Source organism: Ambystoma mexicanum, chromosome 3q, assembly GCF_040938575.1.
Source record: "Ambystoma mexicanum isolate Mex_15411 chromosome 3q, UKY_AmexF1_1, whole genome shotgun sequence".
NCBI lineage: Eukaryota > Metazoa > Chordata > Amphibia > Caudata > Ambystomatidae > Ambystoma > Ambystoma mexicanum.
Window position 1 is genome coordinate 45,724,395 of NC_090926.1, and position 17,899 is coordinate 45,742,293.

General features: G+C 46.6%; 1 protein-coding gene across 1 annotated transcript in view; it reads right to left on the bottom strand.

Annotated features, from left to right (window-relative positions):
* Window positions 1-3,660: 3,660 nt before the first annotated feature.
* Window positions 3,661-17,899, bottom strand: part of MFNG (MFNG O-fucosylpeptide 3-beta-N-acetylglucosaminyltransferase) — a 123,584-nt gene continuing 109,345 nt past the window's right edge. The window contains exon 8 of the mRNA XM_069653037.1: window positions 3,661-5,323. Within this exon, the coding sequence (XP_069509138.1) occupies window positions 5,254-5,323 (70 nt within the window). The 3' untranslated portion in view covers window positions 3,661-5,253. The remainder of the gene's footprint in view (window positions 5,324-17,899) is intronic.

The following is a 17,899-nucleotide window of genomic DNA, read 5'->3' on the forward strand; positions in this document are numbered from 1 at the left end:
AACATCCATCCGATGAAACGAATGGCAGATGCTGCCATTCACATCTACCTTCACCCCCCTCTCTCCCCAGTACAGACTCTACATCTGATTCTGCTCTCAGCAACCTCCATCTTGCCATTACTAACACCCTTGACATTCTTGCGCCAGTCATGAGGATCTGCCTCAAACATGCCTCCAAGCATAACACCTGGTATGACTCTGAATGTGCAGCCTTGAAACGTAAGTGCAGAGCTTCGGAACGGAAGTGGCAGACCTCAGGCTCACCCTCTGACAAACTGGCCTGTCGCTTGCTCCAAAGACAATACAGACTCTCCAACCCACCAAGAAAATGGCCCACATCCAGGCTTGCGTCCCTGGTGCATCCAACAACACGGCTAAACTCTTTAAAATCTGCAGGGAACTAGCCAACTGTTGCACAGTCTCCTCATCTTTTACCTGCAACGCCCAGGTCACACACCTCACTGCAGAAATGCAGGACATCCTGAGCACTCTTGCGTCCCTTTCCCCCTCCCCTTTCCCAACTCTCTTGCCTCCCATGGCCTCCCATCCTCCCTCTGCTTTTCTCTCCTCCTTCTCTCCTATCACACCTGGTGTGGTCACCAGAGTTGTCTGCTTGATGAAGGTCTCCTCCAAACAGGTTTCCCCCTGCTCTTCCAGAACCATTAAGAACAACATTGTCTCTCTTGCCCCTGTACTTGCCCATTTCCGCAACCACTCCTTTGCTAAAAGATCTTTCCCCTCCTCCCTCAAGCACTCCCTTGTGCGCCCCTCCTGAAAAAAACCTTCTGTCCATCCAACTACCGCCCCATCTCCATTACCCCCTTCCTTGGGAAACTCTTGGAGAAACTGTTCTTCCCTCAAATACCCAGCACACTGGACTAATTGGCAGACTCCACAACAATCAATCTGGATTCCGAGCATCCAGGGGCATGGAAACTGCTCTTCTGAACACCCGTGAAAAACTACTTGCATCTCTTGACTCCAACTCACCAGCTGTTTTCATTCTACTTGATTTCTCCTCTGCATTTGATACGGTCAACCACTCCATCCTCATAAAACGGCTCCACCACACCTTAGGTATTTCGGAACAGGCATCGATTGGCTGACCTCCTCCTTCAATGATCTTCAGTCTCAGATTGTTCTGGGCTCTTTCTCCTGCCCCACCTCTATCTCCACCTGTGGTGTCCCCCAGGGCTCCAACCTCCCTCCCTGGCTCTTTAACACCTATCTTGCCCCACTTGCACACCTCATCTCCACCTTCCCCCCTAACTTCCAGTGTTACGCAGATGACACACAGCTCTTTTTCAAACTTCTTTCTGACCCTCTCCTTACTTCCTCCATCATCCTATCTGCCATTAAGTTCCGGTGCACTTCCAATGATTTCTGCCTCAAGGCAAGCAAGACTAAGATCCTTCTTTTTGGGACTCCTGCTCCCTCTTTTTTCCCCTCACTCTGGCCATCTTCAATGGGCTCTCCCCCCTCTCCTTCATCTGAAGCCAGAAACCTGGGAGTCATCTTTGACTCCTCTCTTTCCTTCCTCCCTCACATTCTGGACCTTGCCAAGAAGGCCCACTTTCAACTGTAGCTCCTCAAATGAATTCTTCTTTTCATCACTTTCCCCCAGAAGCTCAAGGTCTCCAGAGCTCTGGTTCTCTCTAGGCGGGACAACAGCCTTATGCTTAACATACATGTTTCGTCTCTACGACACCTAAGGCTAATCCAGAATAGGGCTGCAAGACTTATCCTGGGCCTCAATCCCAGGGGCCGCATCTCTCCAGCCCTAAACTCTCTCCACTGGCTCCCGGTTACTGCAAGGATCAAATTCAAATCCCTGTGCATCATCCATAAGGCTCTCTGGGGCCAGGGACCACACTACCTACAACTGGCTCTCATTAAATACACCCCCTGCAGATCTTTAAGTTTCTCCGCCACCAACTTGCTGCGTGTCAAACACTTCGCTAAACAGCAAGCTGGTGGCCGATCTCTTTCCTCGGCAGGCTCCCTCCTATGGAACAGCCCCCCCCCGCCTCTTCATCTTGAGCCAGATCTCCTCAAATTTCAGAAGCTCCGCAAGAGTTTCCTTTTCACTTCCTCCTTCCCTTCGTCCTTCCTTTGCGAAAACAGCACAGTTGCTGAGATGGGTGACCAGGAGCTTTATGTGTTGGCTTGGACCCTGTCCTCCCACACCCAATTCCCTTCAGCCTACGCCCGCTCCCAGCGCTTGCCTTGACACCCACTGGCCTATGCCACCACAGTCTTGCACTTATTTATAGGCAGCTGGCCACTCACCTAGGCACTTCCAGCTGTTCACTCCCTAGCACTTCCCTCCTGGTACACCTGCACTTATCCCCCATCCCCCTCCCTTCTCATCTCTCTGCACTTGCACGTTCTGAATGCTCACAAGGCCTAGTAGGTGTCCCTCTATCTTTGATTTCTTTTTTTTACATTCCCATGTTCTCTCCTTGTTGCCCTCTGGGCGCTTTGAAACATAATTGTTGTCTAAGTGGCTTACAAAGGCGCAATAAAATAAAAATTAAAATAAAGTTTCACTGTGGAGTTCTCGCCTTAGTAGACCTTCATATACACATATTATAATTGTTTTGTTTCCCCCCCCCCCCGCCCCAGTGGAGGCAGTGTTGTGCTTACTATATATCGCCACGTGATTCCACCATCATCGTTTTGCGCTCAATACAGTTCTTTTAAACACAAAACTAACTGTTGTCCTGTTACAAGGGGTCTCCAAACAACCTGGAGAGGTACTCGATAGCCCTTATGGTGTAGCCACCTCTTTTGAGGTATGAACTTTTTGGATGAGGATTGTTGCAATTGTAACTATCGTCCCATAAGGGGCCGACCCTATGGGCTTGCCTTCTGCATAGTGGGACCAGGGACGGGCCTAGTGTTCCCCTGTCCTGAGGGTAAGGACCTCTTCGAGAACAGCAAGGTGACTGGGAGTTCTACCGCCTGGACCTGCAATTAACTGGGATGGCATACTCTTTCTTGACAAAAGACACATTTTACTCCCCTGTACAACCTCAAAGAAACCGAACCCAAAGCCAGGCTGGCAGGTAGGATAGCTCAGTGGGTGATTGAACCAACAGCAAAACGTTGTGTAAGATCTGAAGGTTGCAAGCGCCAATCCTGCAGGGGTTGACTCTGCCTTTTCTCTTTCATTTGTTTGTGAAATGTGTGTCACTAAGCTGGATAATAGTGATGCACGTTATGCACAGCACTATGCATCTAAAGGACTGTGGCAGCATGCAGTACATATGAAACAATGTAATATTATTATTCGCCATTTTGACACTGAACCAGAGAGCTTCATTCACAAAGGAACACTGCCCCATCTGCTCAATTAGTTTTAAATCACATGCTTATGTTTGTGTTGCGTCACTTGTTTTCGAGTGATGCTGATGTTAACTCCCATACTAACTGTGCTCAAAGGCCTGAGATATTAAAGTCAGAACAATGTTAATTTCCACGACAGATGCAAAACCAAAAGGTGATGGCTGGAAGGTTTAGAATTCATCTTCACCGTGGGCACAGCTCTGGGCAACCCTCCAGACCGTTGCTTTTAAGCTTCCTGTGCCACTACAGAAGGGGAAAGACCATATGCAAATCAGGCTTGCCCCCCCCCACAAAAGTGGCATTTCCACGACAGACCATAAAATAAATACACATTTAATTGGGTTTCAAAAAAGTGACACTAAATCAAGGCATACACAAGGAGTGAAGCACTTCATAGTAGCACAAACATTATATAAATAACATGTGCATATAAAGCCACTCTATCCAGAGAGACCCTCCAGACACGCCCACTTTCTTCTCTCCTGCAATTGGCCAGGGAGGTGGACAGTTTCACCCGAAGACTAAAGTCAACCATGAGACAGATTTCACAGCCAAAGTAATTCTCGCTCCCTCTCCCTTTATACATTAAAGCGACATATCGGCATGTGAAGAGTGCTACAAAGTACGACTTGGGGCGCCCTTTGAGGGGGGCAGACTCTGCATAGGCAGGCACACTGCAAGACTACCCCACCACGGAGCAAGGGAACGTGTGGTGTTCCCGGGGATCCCATAGATCACCTCCAGGCCGGGTGGTCGTACGTACCTGGCCTCTAAGACCACCTCATCCTGCTGCCCTAGAAGCAGACAGGGATCTTCATCTGAAAATGAGTATTATCAAAACAGTTAATTTCCATGAATGAATGCAAGGTCATCACGTCTAATTCACACGGGGTACAGGGCATTCTTCTGAACTGCTGCCAGGTGTTGTAAACGTATGAGGTCAAGTCCATCCTTGGGAGAACTGAAGATCCACTGTACCCACCTGTGCCCTCTGACTTTAAATGACCTGTGTGACAAGTCTAATATGCCATTCGAGATCACACATGCAGTAGCGTTGGTGCATAACGAATGTTACCGCAATAGTCCTTGTCGGGTACCAATCGGTTAGATATCTGACTCTCAGATTGCTCTGCTCTTCTGTTGAAATTGCACCAGCATTTTATCGGGAAGGTCAATGTTCATGGATAAGGTGCAAGGTGTTTACATTGATGCAATGAGCCATGTGCACACAAAGGTGCCACCAGCGATTGGCTGAGGTAACAGATACATGCTTGTCATTACAACGGGCCGACATCACACCTGTGTCAAAGAAACAAGAAACATGAGTCCAACGTGCTAGGCCTGTTCTCAATAGGGTGTTTAGTTGCTTTGAAAACTGTGCGTTAATGGTAACAGATTGAAGGTGAGGCCCTTGAGAGAGAAGCATTTGCGGCCAATGATTGGCCACCAAAGGTCACTCCCCGTAACCATTTCTGCCCAAAGGGTACCGGAGAAGAACATCAAAGCTTGAACATGAGTTGCCAGCACTCCCAGTTGGCCAAGGAGGGCAAAGCAGCTCCCTAAAATAGTTGCACTCCACATCTCCCTCTTTGGAGATTTCTCTTGTTGGCTGCGAGTGTGGCATTTTCTAAGGACTGGCATTTTAAGTCACAATGCCCAGGTAAGCTCAGATGATGCAGTGGGCGAGAGTGGAATGCCTGTGCAATCATGTTCCACAGCCGGAAAGGGAATCCTTGGGTAAAGTCGAAGGCATAGAATGCTTTCTCTGTTTTATCTTGGCCCTCCCATGATGCCGTACAAATCAATCCTCAGTGGGAATCCAAGCTACCCTGATTGTGATCCGTGGTGATGCAAAGGATGCAGGGCCTTCATTACTCCAGGCTTCTAGCTTTCCATTCCTCTGTGTCAGGTAAGGTTGTCAGGAAGTGGGCACCAAGATGTTTCTGGGTACAGAAGGCAGTGGAGTGAGCGAAACCTGCAAGAAAGAGACAGAGAAGAGGGTTCAGGTTAAAGAGAGCATTTTACCAAGTAGACTAGATGCGTTCAGGGTACTGGCACACAGATACAGTCTCTTAAGTTGGGCTAAATAGGCTCAGCAGGTTGGCACCAACATATGCAGCCTGTTACCATTGAGACTTATTGGTTCTGCAGGCTGGCACAGGGGTACAGAACATAGCGCTGGTTGGTTGGGATATTCACAGGGTATTTGCAAAAGGTGATAGGTCTATTCATTCAAGAAATGTGTGGCTCAAGCGATTGGCACAGAATTTACAGGGCCGAGTGGCTTCGAGGGTTTCTATAGCAAGCAAGCACTGAGTAGAAAGCACAGACACTAAAACAACTCCAAGAATGTTGTGAGGCATCAGAGGTAGACAGTAACCCACACATGGCAAAGTCAACAGTGGTTTTATACAAGTGCCCTCGGTTTGTCTTCACAGTGCTATAGCCTTGTCAGAAAGTTCAATTTATGCAGCTGATGCACAGCCATGGCCGGGGATAGCCTGAAATCTGATGTGTAAATGGTTGGTGCATTGGATGTGTATTGCCGGTATGTCGTGAATCTGTGGATTCTCAGACGGCTGCTCATAGCTGGCACTGAAGGCTAGTCGATACAGCTATTTGTGTTTTGGTAGGCTATGGCATGAGTAGTGTATGCATTGCAGAATAGAGCTCATCCAACCGAGTCCCGGCTGAGTACCGTGGAGAAGGTAGGAGTTGCATAGATTTAGGTGTATCGACATACAGCAGGGTGATAAGGCAGATGTGCTCAGGGTATGATTCTGGTTCTATTGCTATATCCATTTGGGACACGCGTGTTGCCCAGTCAGAAGTGTCCTTGGTAAATGTATGAATTGGTTGGACTAGCCATAGGGAAGAGGCTGTGTTATGGGGCCCACACAATCTTCACCCAGCAGCCCAGGTCCTTAATGTGTGAGGTGGCTTCCTTCTCCATAACTTCCTTCCTTAAAAGAACTGTAAGCTTGTCTATTCCCTAGTCTACCTGCCCATCTCAGCCATTTATTTCACCTGGCAATACGAGACAATCCTAATAACACTAATAAGAATAACAGGAATATTAGGAATAATACAGAATTAATAATCTTTTTATTTGTATTCAGAGGTTAATGTTAAGACGGTTCGGCTAAATCAGTGACCCCAATGGGGCTGCATACCATATTTGCGAGGCCCCCAAAGAAAACAAATCGAAAATCTCTTTGTACTGGTCCATAGACAGAAATTGACAAGGAACTCTGACGTCAGTATTTTAGAGTCTCAAGCGAGGATGGAATCATTGACAGCGTCAATGACCACTCAGAGGCCTAGCAATGCTCTGGCCCTCCGCCTATCATGATTGATATTATTACTGATTTATCTTTTATCATGGAGATGCTGCTGCCTTAATTCCCAACGGTTTCTAAGTGGGTATCTGACAGATAAGAAAAAACGACGGATAGATTTGTGGTTCTCAAACAAGTAGAGTCTTTATTTGTTTATGAAATTGTAAGAGGTCTTCGGTGCCCCAAAGTTGATCTTAGAGGGAGTTCCATTTTATGGCACACAGAAGATAGAAAGATCTGCCCAGTGCACTAGAACTGCTTTAATGTGGAATCACCATTGTGTTCTGTGTTATTTCTCTTAGAGGATGAGCGAAAAAGAACCTTTTAATTGGAATATTCTGGTACCCAGGACCTGCATCATAAAGACTTTTGTAGCAAATAATAAGCCGGAGTGCTGCAGAGTAATGCAGTCTGGCAACCTGGTTGGAGTGCTTCTTGAGCATTGTCTGTTTTCCCTGTTAGCTGAATTAGTGGGTAGACCCACTACAAAACCTTCCACAGCCGCGGAGCAACCGCGGAGTGCTGCAGAGTACTGCAGTCTGGCAGTCATGGCAGCACTGGTAGCACGGACAGCCCTACCACCAGCATCGATGGAGCCGTCACCTTTGGCGGAGGAAGAGTGCCATCAATTACGCACCTCCAAACAGGCTCCAGGCAGCCTGGAGGAGGCTACCACTTCATCACTTGTGACGGAAACCCCCCCGCCTTGATCAACGAATCTGGGCGGACTGTGGTGGAGGGAGGTAAGAAAGACACTGCGAATACTGCAAATATACATACACCTCGCTTACCTCCTGCATCCTCATTCCCCACACTCCCAGACATCAAGAAACGAGTGCTTCACTTTTTGATAGACTCCAAAAACAGTAAGCTAAGCAAACTAACTCTGAAAAGACAGACCGCCAAGCTTTCCCCAGCCGCGGACTATCTCCGGGGCTCACCTGAGGCAGCGACCCTGGGAGCCGCGGGATTATCTAGAGGAGGACGAGAGCCGCCATGTTCTTTGAGCGTCGATCCAGCCCTGGTTGGTGAGGGGTCCGTACGGCTGAACGCTCAGCACCTCGTGGATCCGGGGATGGCCGTGACCCGCCAGGTCTCCATAGAGGAGAGTGGGGCTGGCCACACCCCAGAACTCTGCCGATGGCCCCTTTTTGCGATGACTCCGACAGGCCGTCATATACCCGGAACGAACACAAGCGCTCCAAACTCAAATTAAATTAATGATCGAAGTTCACCCTGCAGTCGTAACAGACGACCTAAAGAGCCCCGCTGACATTTCCATCGACATGCCCCTAAACGAACATTACGAGAAATCCAACCATGACCTCGGTGAAGACTGCCCAGAATCACCCCTAACACAGCAAATCGATTTCCCTGAAGCCAGCCCCAATGGGAAAGAAGCGAAACCAAACAGCTCAAACTTAACAAAAAATACAGCTCTCACACCACAAGACAGGCCACAAGGAAACTTAGAATTGCAGTGTGATTCAGACAGTGGCCAAGGCAATGCACAAGAAATGCAATCAAAGGAAAATGAGAATACACAAAAAAGACAATACACCAAATCAAATTCTAGCCTCCAATTTAAACCTAAAAGATTTTGCAAAGGTAAAACAACTCGAAAAGCCACTGCAACTGATCGACTTGGCAAAAAGGTGGGTCTCCAAAGGGCGCCCACGCTTGATGAGGTAGAGTTCCTGGATAATTCCTTAAAAAAAAAAGGTTTATCAAAGGGCTCCAGCGTAAACAACATCTTTGATACTGAAATCCTTGAAGGCAGTGATTTACCACCGACTCTTGACCCTATTGTGAAAAAAGCAACATTAAAGGACACCAACTATCTTAACAAAACGTTAAAAAAACACTAGAAAAAACCTCAACGCCCATCAGATGGCAGTGTGGGAAAGGACCTGCAAACGTTATAATTAATTCAACAAACCCTGCCCAAAACAACTTTCTCTTGGACACCAACATGCCGCTAACAACAATGTCAGCGAGGGGGGACTCAAACTGCCATGAACCCAAGGAAAAACAACCTAATTTACCATTAGCCACTGTCACGGCAGAGGAGCAAGAGACTGCCGGAATGACAGAGGTCCCAACATCGATAGCTCCCAAACCAATCATAGCGGCAAACACCAGAAGAGTAGGCAAACCGTATCATGATGTATCTACAGGCGAACCAAGAGAAACACCAGCTTGTCAATCGAACAAGAGCGCTCAACTTACCTTCCCAATACACTTTGCCTTCCCAAGCACTCCTATTCAACCGAGGAGACTAAGCGAAATATCACAAACCCCAAACAAGGAGACACCACAGAAAAAAGTGGATTTAATGACCATCATGTCAACTGTGACAATTGCCTTGGCACGGTTCAGCAAGCTTTACGAAGACCTCAACAAGACCTTAAAAGACCAAACAACAATAATAGCCTTTATGCATACAAAGCTAACATACCTGGAGGGCTTCATAATGGCCAGAGAAACTGACAGGATTGACAAAAATGATCTAAGGTCCGAAGTCCGACGCAAACTAATGGAAGAGTCGACTCTCGACACAAGACAACCACACAGAGCAACGAGTTCCTGCATTTCAGTGGGTCAGCAGACAATGAGAGATGAGTCATCCAAGAGGCTGACCTCGAACCGTCAAAGGGTATCCCGGAGCAAGCAAAAGTCAATGAACCACCTCTAACGAAGATCAAAGTTACCCAAGGCCAAACGGCGGTTCCCTCGGCCAAAACCGAGTACCTAGAGGTGACCAGCAAAACCTCTAAAAAAAAGCAAAGACAAAACGGTTGCATCATCATCGACTCACCAGCTTTTTTAACAGACACAATAAAAATCACTGAGTGTGCCGGAAAATCAGGAAATGTAAATCAAAGCAAGCAGCCTCGTTTTGGCATATTTGGCCGACGAAAACCTGCTACCCCAGGACGAACCATCTTAAAAATTACAAAAAAGACCAAAATCAATACTGAATCAATGAATCACGCGAAATCCGTTCTTACAACAGGAAACAAGATTGCAAGCCGAGCCACAAAAGACCTGAGTAAATTAAAGGAACCTAGTGCAGGACCAAAGCAAGTTGACACAAGAAAAAATGTATCTTCCTTAGCGAGTGAATCATGGAAAGATGATACTATCGACCTAATGGTCTCAGTATATACTTGGTGGAAGATTCAGAAACCAAACTGACAAATCCCCCGAGACTGAAAAGAAAAATAGAGGACCTTGAGAAGAGGACCTCAACGGACGAGCCAAGCAAGAAGGTAACGATCACTGACCAACCTTCTCTGACATTTGCAATGCTTGAAGACAATAGAGAGAAAATCATGCACAATTTCACACGCAGTCCTCAATCTAACTCTTAGGCTCCTTAACTTAGAACAAAGCCATCAAAACGAGGCTAACAGAAATGCGTTTGGGCTCAACAAAAAGCCCACAAACTCACCACATAGAAAGACAACAAGACGAGATCCACACCATCCCGCCCAAGATCAAGAGACCGAAATTACATCAGAAAGAAAAGAGCTTCTTCTCCCATTTATCGAGGCAGAAACCACAGTTCAAGAGAAAGATCAGAAAGACACACTACCAGAAAAATCCAGAGTGCCTGTATCTTCAAACTGGAAAGCATACTCGATTCGGACATACATTTGATACTAAACAGGAAAACCATACTCAATCTCTTCAGACACATACCCAGCCTGAGACAGCTGGACAATGAAGACCTGAAGATTGTGAAACCGGACAAAAACGGCCGTCCTGATTGCTCATACCTACACATAGACTCAAAATTGGTGAGAAACCTATTCTTAAAGGCTGCAGAAAGTCTCCTGATCTTGGGATACGACCTGAGCGAAGTGGACAAAGAGATTTCAAGACCTAGAGATCGAGACTTAGGAAAACCGTGACTCAACCACGAAAAAGACCAGACGCGGTACCACTCGGCTAACAAGCCGTTATTGGAAGAACACTCAAACAAACAGAATAACATGTCAAGAAACACCCAGCCAAACCAGGTGAGCAGTACAACGCTCAAACCCGAAACAAACACCATACGAACTGTCCGTTGCACCAAAGAAGAAGCGTTCCCTGACTATTCAATAGACCTGGACAGTAGGCCGCTTGGCACACTTATGAAACTGAAAATAAGAGTAGACTATAATCCCTCGAGCAACAAATGAATGAAAATACCAACCAACATAGGGAGTGGGTGAAACGAAACAGCCCAAAAGAAATGGGCATGACTACCATCAGCCCTCTCTTCTAATCTCCAAAACTAGCAATCAGAAAAAAGGTGACAAATGCCACATCAAGTTTCAGCACGGCACACCTCCCCTTCACCAATAGTAACTTTATTCAAATGGGTTCTTGGAACAAGAGCAGTTTTGGCCCTCTTACCTCAACCACCGATGTCAACCTGGGGAGATTTGATGTCCTGTGCCTCCAGGAGACCTATCTGACCCGAAAACCACATCTAGATGGTTACAAAATATTCTGTACACCAGCCAAGAAAGGACCTACCAGCCGACCGACTGCCGGCTTGCTAACGGCAATACACACGGGGTGCAGTTTAGAATTTTACACCCAGCTGATTTTGTCACTATTATTGCAACATCTTTGATCAACTGGAAACGTTTATTTGGGCCAAACAAAGAGGAGTTGGTCGAGACCATGCATGTAATAAATACATACTGGAACCCAAATGTGATTACGGCTGATTCGTTCTTGAAGGAATTGGAAACGGTGTTAGACGAAGCAACCACGATCCAGCAATGTAATCACGTGATAATCAATGGCGATCTAAATGCAATATGCCCCGAGATCAGAGACCAGAAATTACACCTATCAAGATCGTCTCTGATCTTTGAGAGAGGCAGGAGATGGGAGAGCCTAATGGCTGAAAAAGATCTGCACAATCTGCATTGGATAAGACATAGGTCAAACTTACAAGTTCCAACTTGGGAACGAGCAGATCCAAGTGAAACGATTGATCAGACCTACGTCTCGAAAGAGCTACTGCCTTGATAGACAGCTTCGAAGTCAAAAGAACACTAAATAGTGACCATAAAATCTTGGTCACAACCTGCACAGTGCCACAACTCCCTCAACATCGAATGCTTCAAGACGTAGAGGTAAACACAGGTGGTAACTGTGTAAAATTATCTGGGAAAATAATAAACCAAATGATCGAAGCATACCAAGTGATTACCACCAGGAACGAGAAACTTTTCAACAATGACGCCTTGGTAGTGGACTATGTACCTCTACTAACAATTTACACAGTGACAAAAACTAAGAAGGAGAACCAGATGAATTCCCACACCCACGCACACAACTGCCAACTAGTAGAACGAAGAAGAATTCTACGACAAACAAAAATTAAAAAAAATATTTCAATGGAAAACCAAAGAAGCTTTAAATAGCCAGAACAAGCTACAAAAGTTGGTTGATACATCATCGCTTTGAACTATATCAGCAGGACTCAGAAACAATGTTGCGGCCAGTGTGTGGGAGGAAGACAAAGGAGTTTTGGTCCTTAATAAAAAGGAACCACCACCAACACCAACTCCAAAACAACGTGGTTGAACCCCAATGGGTGGATCATTTCTCAAAACTATATCAATTACCGACAAGAGTAATCCAAACGCCTCAACAAGACACTTTAACAGAAGATGTCTGGGAAATCCCATGTGACCCCAGAGTCCTTTAAGACCAAAATCACAAAATTAAAGAACTCGAGAGCCCCCGGCCCAGACGGGGTCAGTAACACGGATTTAAAACAACACCCAGGCGATTGGGCGGTTCTCATCAGCAAAATCTTCCACAACTGAAACTTGGGCAAAGTAATTCCACCGTTGTGGAAGACAGCAAACATTGTTCAGATTGTTAAAAGAGGTTCTAAAGGAGACCTGCGACAATACTAGCCGATAGCGCATATGGACGTTATCTGTAAAGTATTTGCCTCCTTTGCCTTAGACACTTTTTAGACCTGGCTGAACGGCACAGACTCCATCGATCCATTCCAGACAGCATTTGTTAAAAATACAGTAACTACAACAAACATCCTCTTGTTAAGCAGCTTAAAGGCCAAAGTCCTACAGGGTGGCCCCACGATATACATGGCTTTTGTCGACCTGGTCCAGGCATACGACCAGGTCGACCGGGCTCGCCTTTGGGGAAAATTGGACAACCAAAACTGCCCACCAACTGTGATGGGTCCCATCAAAGCCCTCTATCAAGATACAACAATGAGGGTAAGATTAAGCCGCGCATGATACCTGTCAGAAGAAATCCGTACGGACAGAGGCATTAAAAAAGGTTGTCCTCTGGCCTCAGCCCTGTACAACGCTTACATGGCCGATACTGCAGTGTCTGAAAGGAAGTAAGAAGCTTTCCACCGACAATAGGAGACTCAAGAATATTGAGACATTTCTACGCAGATGATAGAATTCTCTTAGACTATACTCCAGTTGGTCTTCAAAGACAATTGAACAACCTACTGAACTATCTAGAGAACAATAACCTAGAGCTGAACAAGTCAAAAACTAAAATCATGGCATTTGAAAAAAGAACAAAAAAAACAGAAAAATCAAAATGGTACAGCGAAGGAGTTCAGTTGGAGAAAGTGACCTGCTTCAGATACCTTGGAGTAAACACTGATGCAAGATCTGCTGTTCAAGAATTTGAAAACATTTACTAGCCAAGCAACAGAGATAGAGAGGAAATGTGGCTGCTTTTCCTTGATTCCGGTAATAAACTTCTTTCAGGCTAAAGTGGTGACAAGCTTACTATACAGCACAGAAGCAATGTCACAAATCCCTGAAAAAACATGGCTGAAATTTGAGGGATACTTTTGGAGAAGAGTTCTTGGTTTACCTCAATCAACTTCAATGGTCCTCATTAGGCTTGAATTATGCCTGTCATGGCTAAATTCAACAAACGCCAGAAACACACTGATGCGGTACAGAAAGGTAATTCTCCAACCACGACCAAAAACTCTAGATATAAAAAAGAAAGAAATGGACAGCGGCAAGGACCAGATGATGACAAGTTGGGCAGCTGAAAATAAACTCTTAGAAGACCTGAACACCATCGAAGAGAATCTTCTAACAAACCCAAATAAAGTCATAAAGAAGTTGAAAGAAAGGGACTGGATAAAGACCTTAAAGACTGCGGAGACACACAACTTTGACTTAAAACTTTCAAGCTGCTACAATGAAAGTCAACAAAGTTAGAGGGTACCTGGGAAAATTCCCAGACAAAACCTTGGGCAGACTGTTTCTACGATTTAGTTTGAACTTGTTGAGGACGAATGAAATAATGGCAATAAGAGGACAAACTCGAACAAATGCCGGTTCTGTAATGATACGGAAAAAGTAGACTCTAGCCGACATTTGCTATTAACTTGTACAGGTACTCAGGCGGAAAGAGCCAGATATTTGGGGAAAATACTGAACTCTTCCTCAATTAACGATGAGGAGACTTGGTGGTCCTGATTAACGAGTGGAGAAAAAACGCACTGGGTGATATGAGTGGCTTCCTTGGAGCAGTTTTAGGACTGAGAGGCCTGAACAAGGAATGCAAGACAAAAAGCGTTTGCTTTAATCTTGTTGTATTTGCAAAAATTGTTATACAATTAAACCAAATTAAAAAAACGACTTTATTTTTTTTAAGTTGTTTTAAGTAAATCCTTAATTTTGCTGGGAGCAAGTGCAGTCTCCTAAGTGTAGTTGTGATTTTATTGTTTCTATTTACCAGGCACAGGTACATTCTCCTGAGTGTAGGTGTGATGTGATTGTTTCTATTTATCGGGAGCAAGTTCAGTATCCTGAGTAAAGGTGTTATGTGATCCCTTGTATTTACCTGGAACAAGTGAAGTCTGCCAAGTATAGGTGTGATGTGATCCCTTTATTTACCAGGAGAAAGTTTAGTCTCCTGATTGTAGGTGTGATGTGATCCCTTTATTTAGCAGGAGCAAGTACAGTCTTCTGAGTGTAGGTGTGATGTGATCCCTTCTATTTACTGGGAGCAAGTGCAGTCTCCCGAGTGCAGGTGTGGTGTGATCCCTTCTATTTACTGGGAGCAAGTGCAGTCTCCTGAGAGCAGGTGTGATGTGATCCCTTCTATTTACTGGGAGCAAGTGCAGTCTCCTGAGAGCAGGTGTGATGTGATCCCTTCTATTTACTGGGAGCAAGTGCAGTCTCCTGAGTGCAGGTGTGATGTGATCCCTTTATTTACCAGGAGAAAGAGCAGTCTCTTGAGTGTAGGTGTGATGTGATCCCTTCTATTTAGCAGGAGCAAGTGAGGTCTCCTGGGTATAGGTGTGATGTGATTCCTTCTAAGTACATTGGAGGCCATCATGGCCGCTGCATTTTGTAAAACCTATATGTGTTGTAACGTGTATTGTGTAGCACCCACGAAGGGAGAACTGCAATGATCACGCCACGACCCTTTAATAGCTTTTGTAATATCAAAGTTCTCAGCTGTTACAGCAGCATGAGATAAGAATTACAAATCATCCTAGGGTCCTGGTGGGATGCAATCAATAGAGAGTATTTGCCTTGGTTTGGGTGTGGGGTCCAACAGATCATTATACCCCACAAAGCTTTTGAGCTGTCACCACTGTCCAACAAGGTGGAGGAGATAGGGAGGGGGTGTGGAGCCCCCACAAAAGGAGCCCGGTTTTGGTCAAGGTGCGCGAGCAAGCCTAGGCCGAATGGGCAACCTTTTTGGGAAATCCTTTGGGGGCAGCAGTTGGGGAGAGATAAGCTCTGTGAGGTTATATGCCTTGGGACTCATGTTGGCTCTCGATGCCCCTGTGGCACAGTGCAGAGGCTTCCATTTTACATGAGGTTGCATATTGGTTGCACATTCTCAGGGTCAGCTGGGCCCACAGGTGACTCTAGAAGTGGGCTAAATGGAGAGGAACTACGTGCTGGGATAGGGGGCGCGTGATGCATTAACAGCGCAAGTCTCTCTGCCACCCATGGCTGCTGTTCCAGGTGTCTGAACTGGGGTGCAGACAGAAAGAGGGTCTAGAAAACAGTTTGGACAGCTGCTAAAAAGAGTGGTGAAAATCGAATAATGTAGTCCTGGTTGGGAGCATTCCCAAAGTACAAAGTGCTGAGGTGACTGCTTTAGATTTGAAGTGGTTATAGATTATTTGCCTTTTTCTAAATCAAGGAATGTTGTCTGTTTTTGGCAGCGCTTGACACTAGCTTCAACTTCGTTAGTAATGCAGGCAGGGGCCTGCCGGCCTGCAGCCCTTGATGAAGCTGAACAGCAGCTTTATGTTCAGAACTTCTGATATTTGGTCACTTCAGTGAAGTATGTTACATTAAAAGGTTTGCACTTTGGAACATAAAACAGATTGTTGAAGCACTTGCCTGCCCGGGGGTTGCATGCAGTTCACTACGTCCATTACTCTGAGCCATGTTGGGGGTATTTATTGATTTGATGGGCACACATTCTAGAGCATGCGGCAAGGTGCATGTGAAGTTGGAGAAAAGATGCTGTGTGGTGTCTACTGTGGGGGGAGCAAGGGAATGTGTGTGCCAAGAAAAGTGGCATCTCGGTCCAGGGTACCCAGGATCCTTAAGTCTCTCAGTGTTTGGGAGTCTATGGGAGAAGTTTGCTAACATTCAGCCCCCACCTTGGCTCCAAGTCTCATAACAAAAAGTGGTTCTGCGTCCCTGAGATTGGGCCCATGGCGCGCGGGCACGCAGAGCCAGAATGAAGACACAGGCACGTCTTTATTCTACTGACTGGAACTGTCGAGCGGGAGACCGCTCGGCACCTTTATTAGTACGGGCCACGTGTCTGCACACATGGCTCCAACATGTGACTGTGCACGAGCCACAGCGCTCATGCTCACGTTACAACATCCCATGCCAAGGGTAAAGACAAACAAATGATAAACATTTAAGATGGCATGGGTTACAACAAACGCTAAAACTCACGCTGACTTTGTGTGTCATCTCGGAATGCAGATATACACATTCTTAGTTAGGCATGCTACTGTACACATTATCTCCAGTGGCGCATTACCAGGATTTGGGCAGTCAAGTTCATTATCTCATGAAGGGTGATGCCAACTCCTTTTTCCGCTTGCAGTTCTGGCCAACATGGATGCCAAGCTGTTCTACAGGGCCTACTTTACACACGCATCACTTTGGCTGTGTTACTGCATCACCAACATACCTCTTTGATCTGGTAGACACTTAGGCACATATATACATTGGGATGTTACGTAACACACCTATGGGGTTTTGTTACTGCAAACTTTATTAGTCCAATATGGAAGTGGGGATTGCCCCACTGACTGGAAAATCCGCACCAAGACTACCGGAGCCACATCAGCAGATGGTTACAGGGCAGACCCTCTGTGTCGGTTCGCCGATGATGGAAACTGCTCCACTAGCCGGCAAAGCCGTGCCTAGGATTACCGGGGGCCACATTGGCTGCTGTCTTGCCAGAAGGTCTCTGGCCTGTCTGCTGTAGGGTGGTCCTCAAGCGGGTCTGTGTGGGGTTTGTCCCTTCGTGGCAGACCGTAGTCTGGAGTCTTTCGGGCCCTCTTTCCCCGTGTGGATAGGAGCCAGGGAAGGACACTCTCCTTCCATCCCTCACCAGTTGAGGAACCCCTCAATAGCAGCGGGCAGGCCCGTGCCTAGGTTCCCCCTTCAGGTGGGAGTTCTTACTTGCGACTGCTGCAGCAGCAGTCCCACCCTGTTGAGGCTCCCTGCTACAGGAGTTGGCACTTGCAGCAATCAGGGCCATGGAGTGCCCGGGTCTTCCCTCTGCTTCACAGATGGTACTCGCGTTGGGATGGCAACAGCCATGCCGTGGCCAGGCTCCCCCAGTCTGGAGCTCTTCCTGGCCTGCCTTCTGCCTGCCCACACAAGCTCTCTCTTCAGAGAGAGCCGCAGCCTGGCAGGCTGTTGTGCTTTGTGGCCTCCCCTAGACAGGCGTTCTCTCTTGCTCTCCTCTGCGGTACGGCTATTGCGGCAGCTGAGCTTTCCGCACCGCCCTCAGGTGTTGGTGGTGGTGGGGACATACCCAACTGCGTGATACGCTCCTGGCCTGTTGGCCGCAAAGATAGACAGTCACTGTACTGGCTTGCATGAAAGCATGGTGGTGCCAGTTGCTGCTGCCATCTTCTCTCCTGGCAGGGGCTGATGGCAGCCTTTTTTGTCCAGACTTGCCTA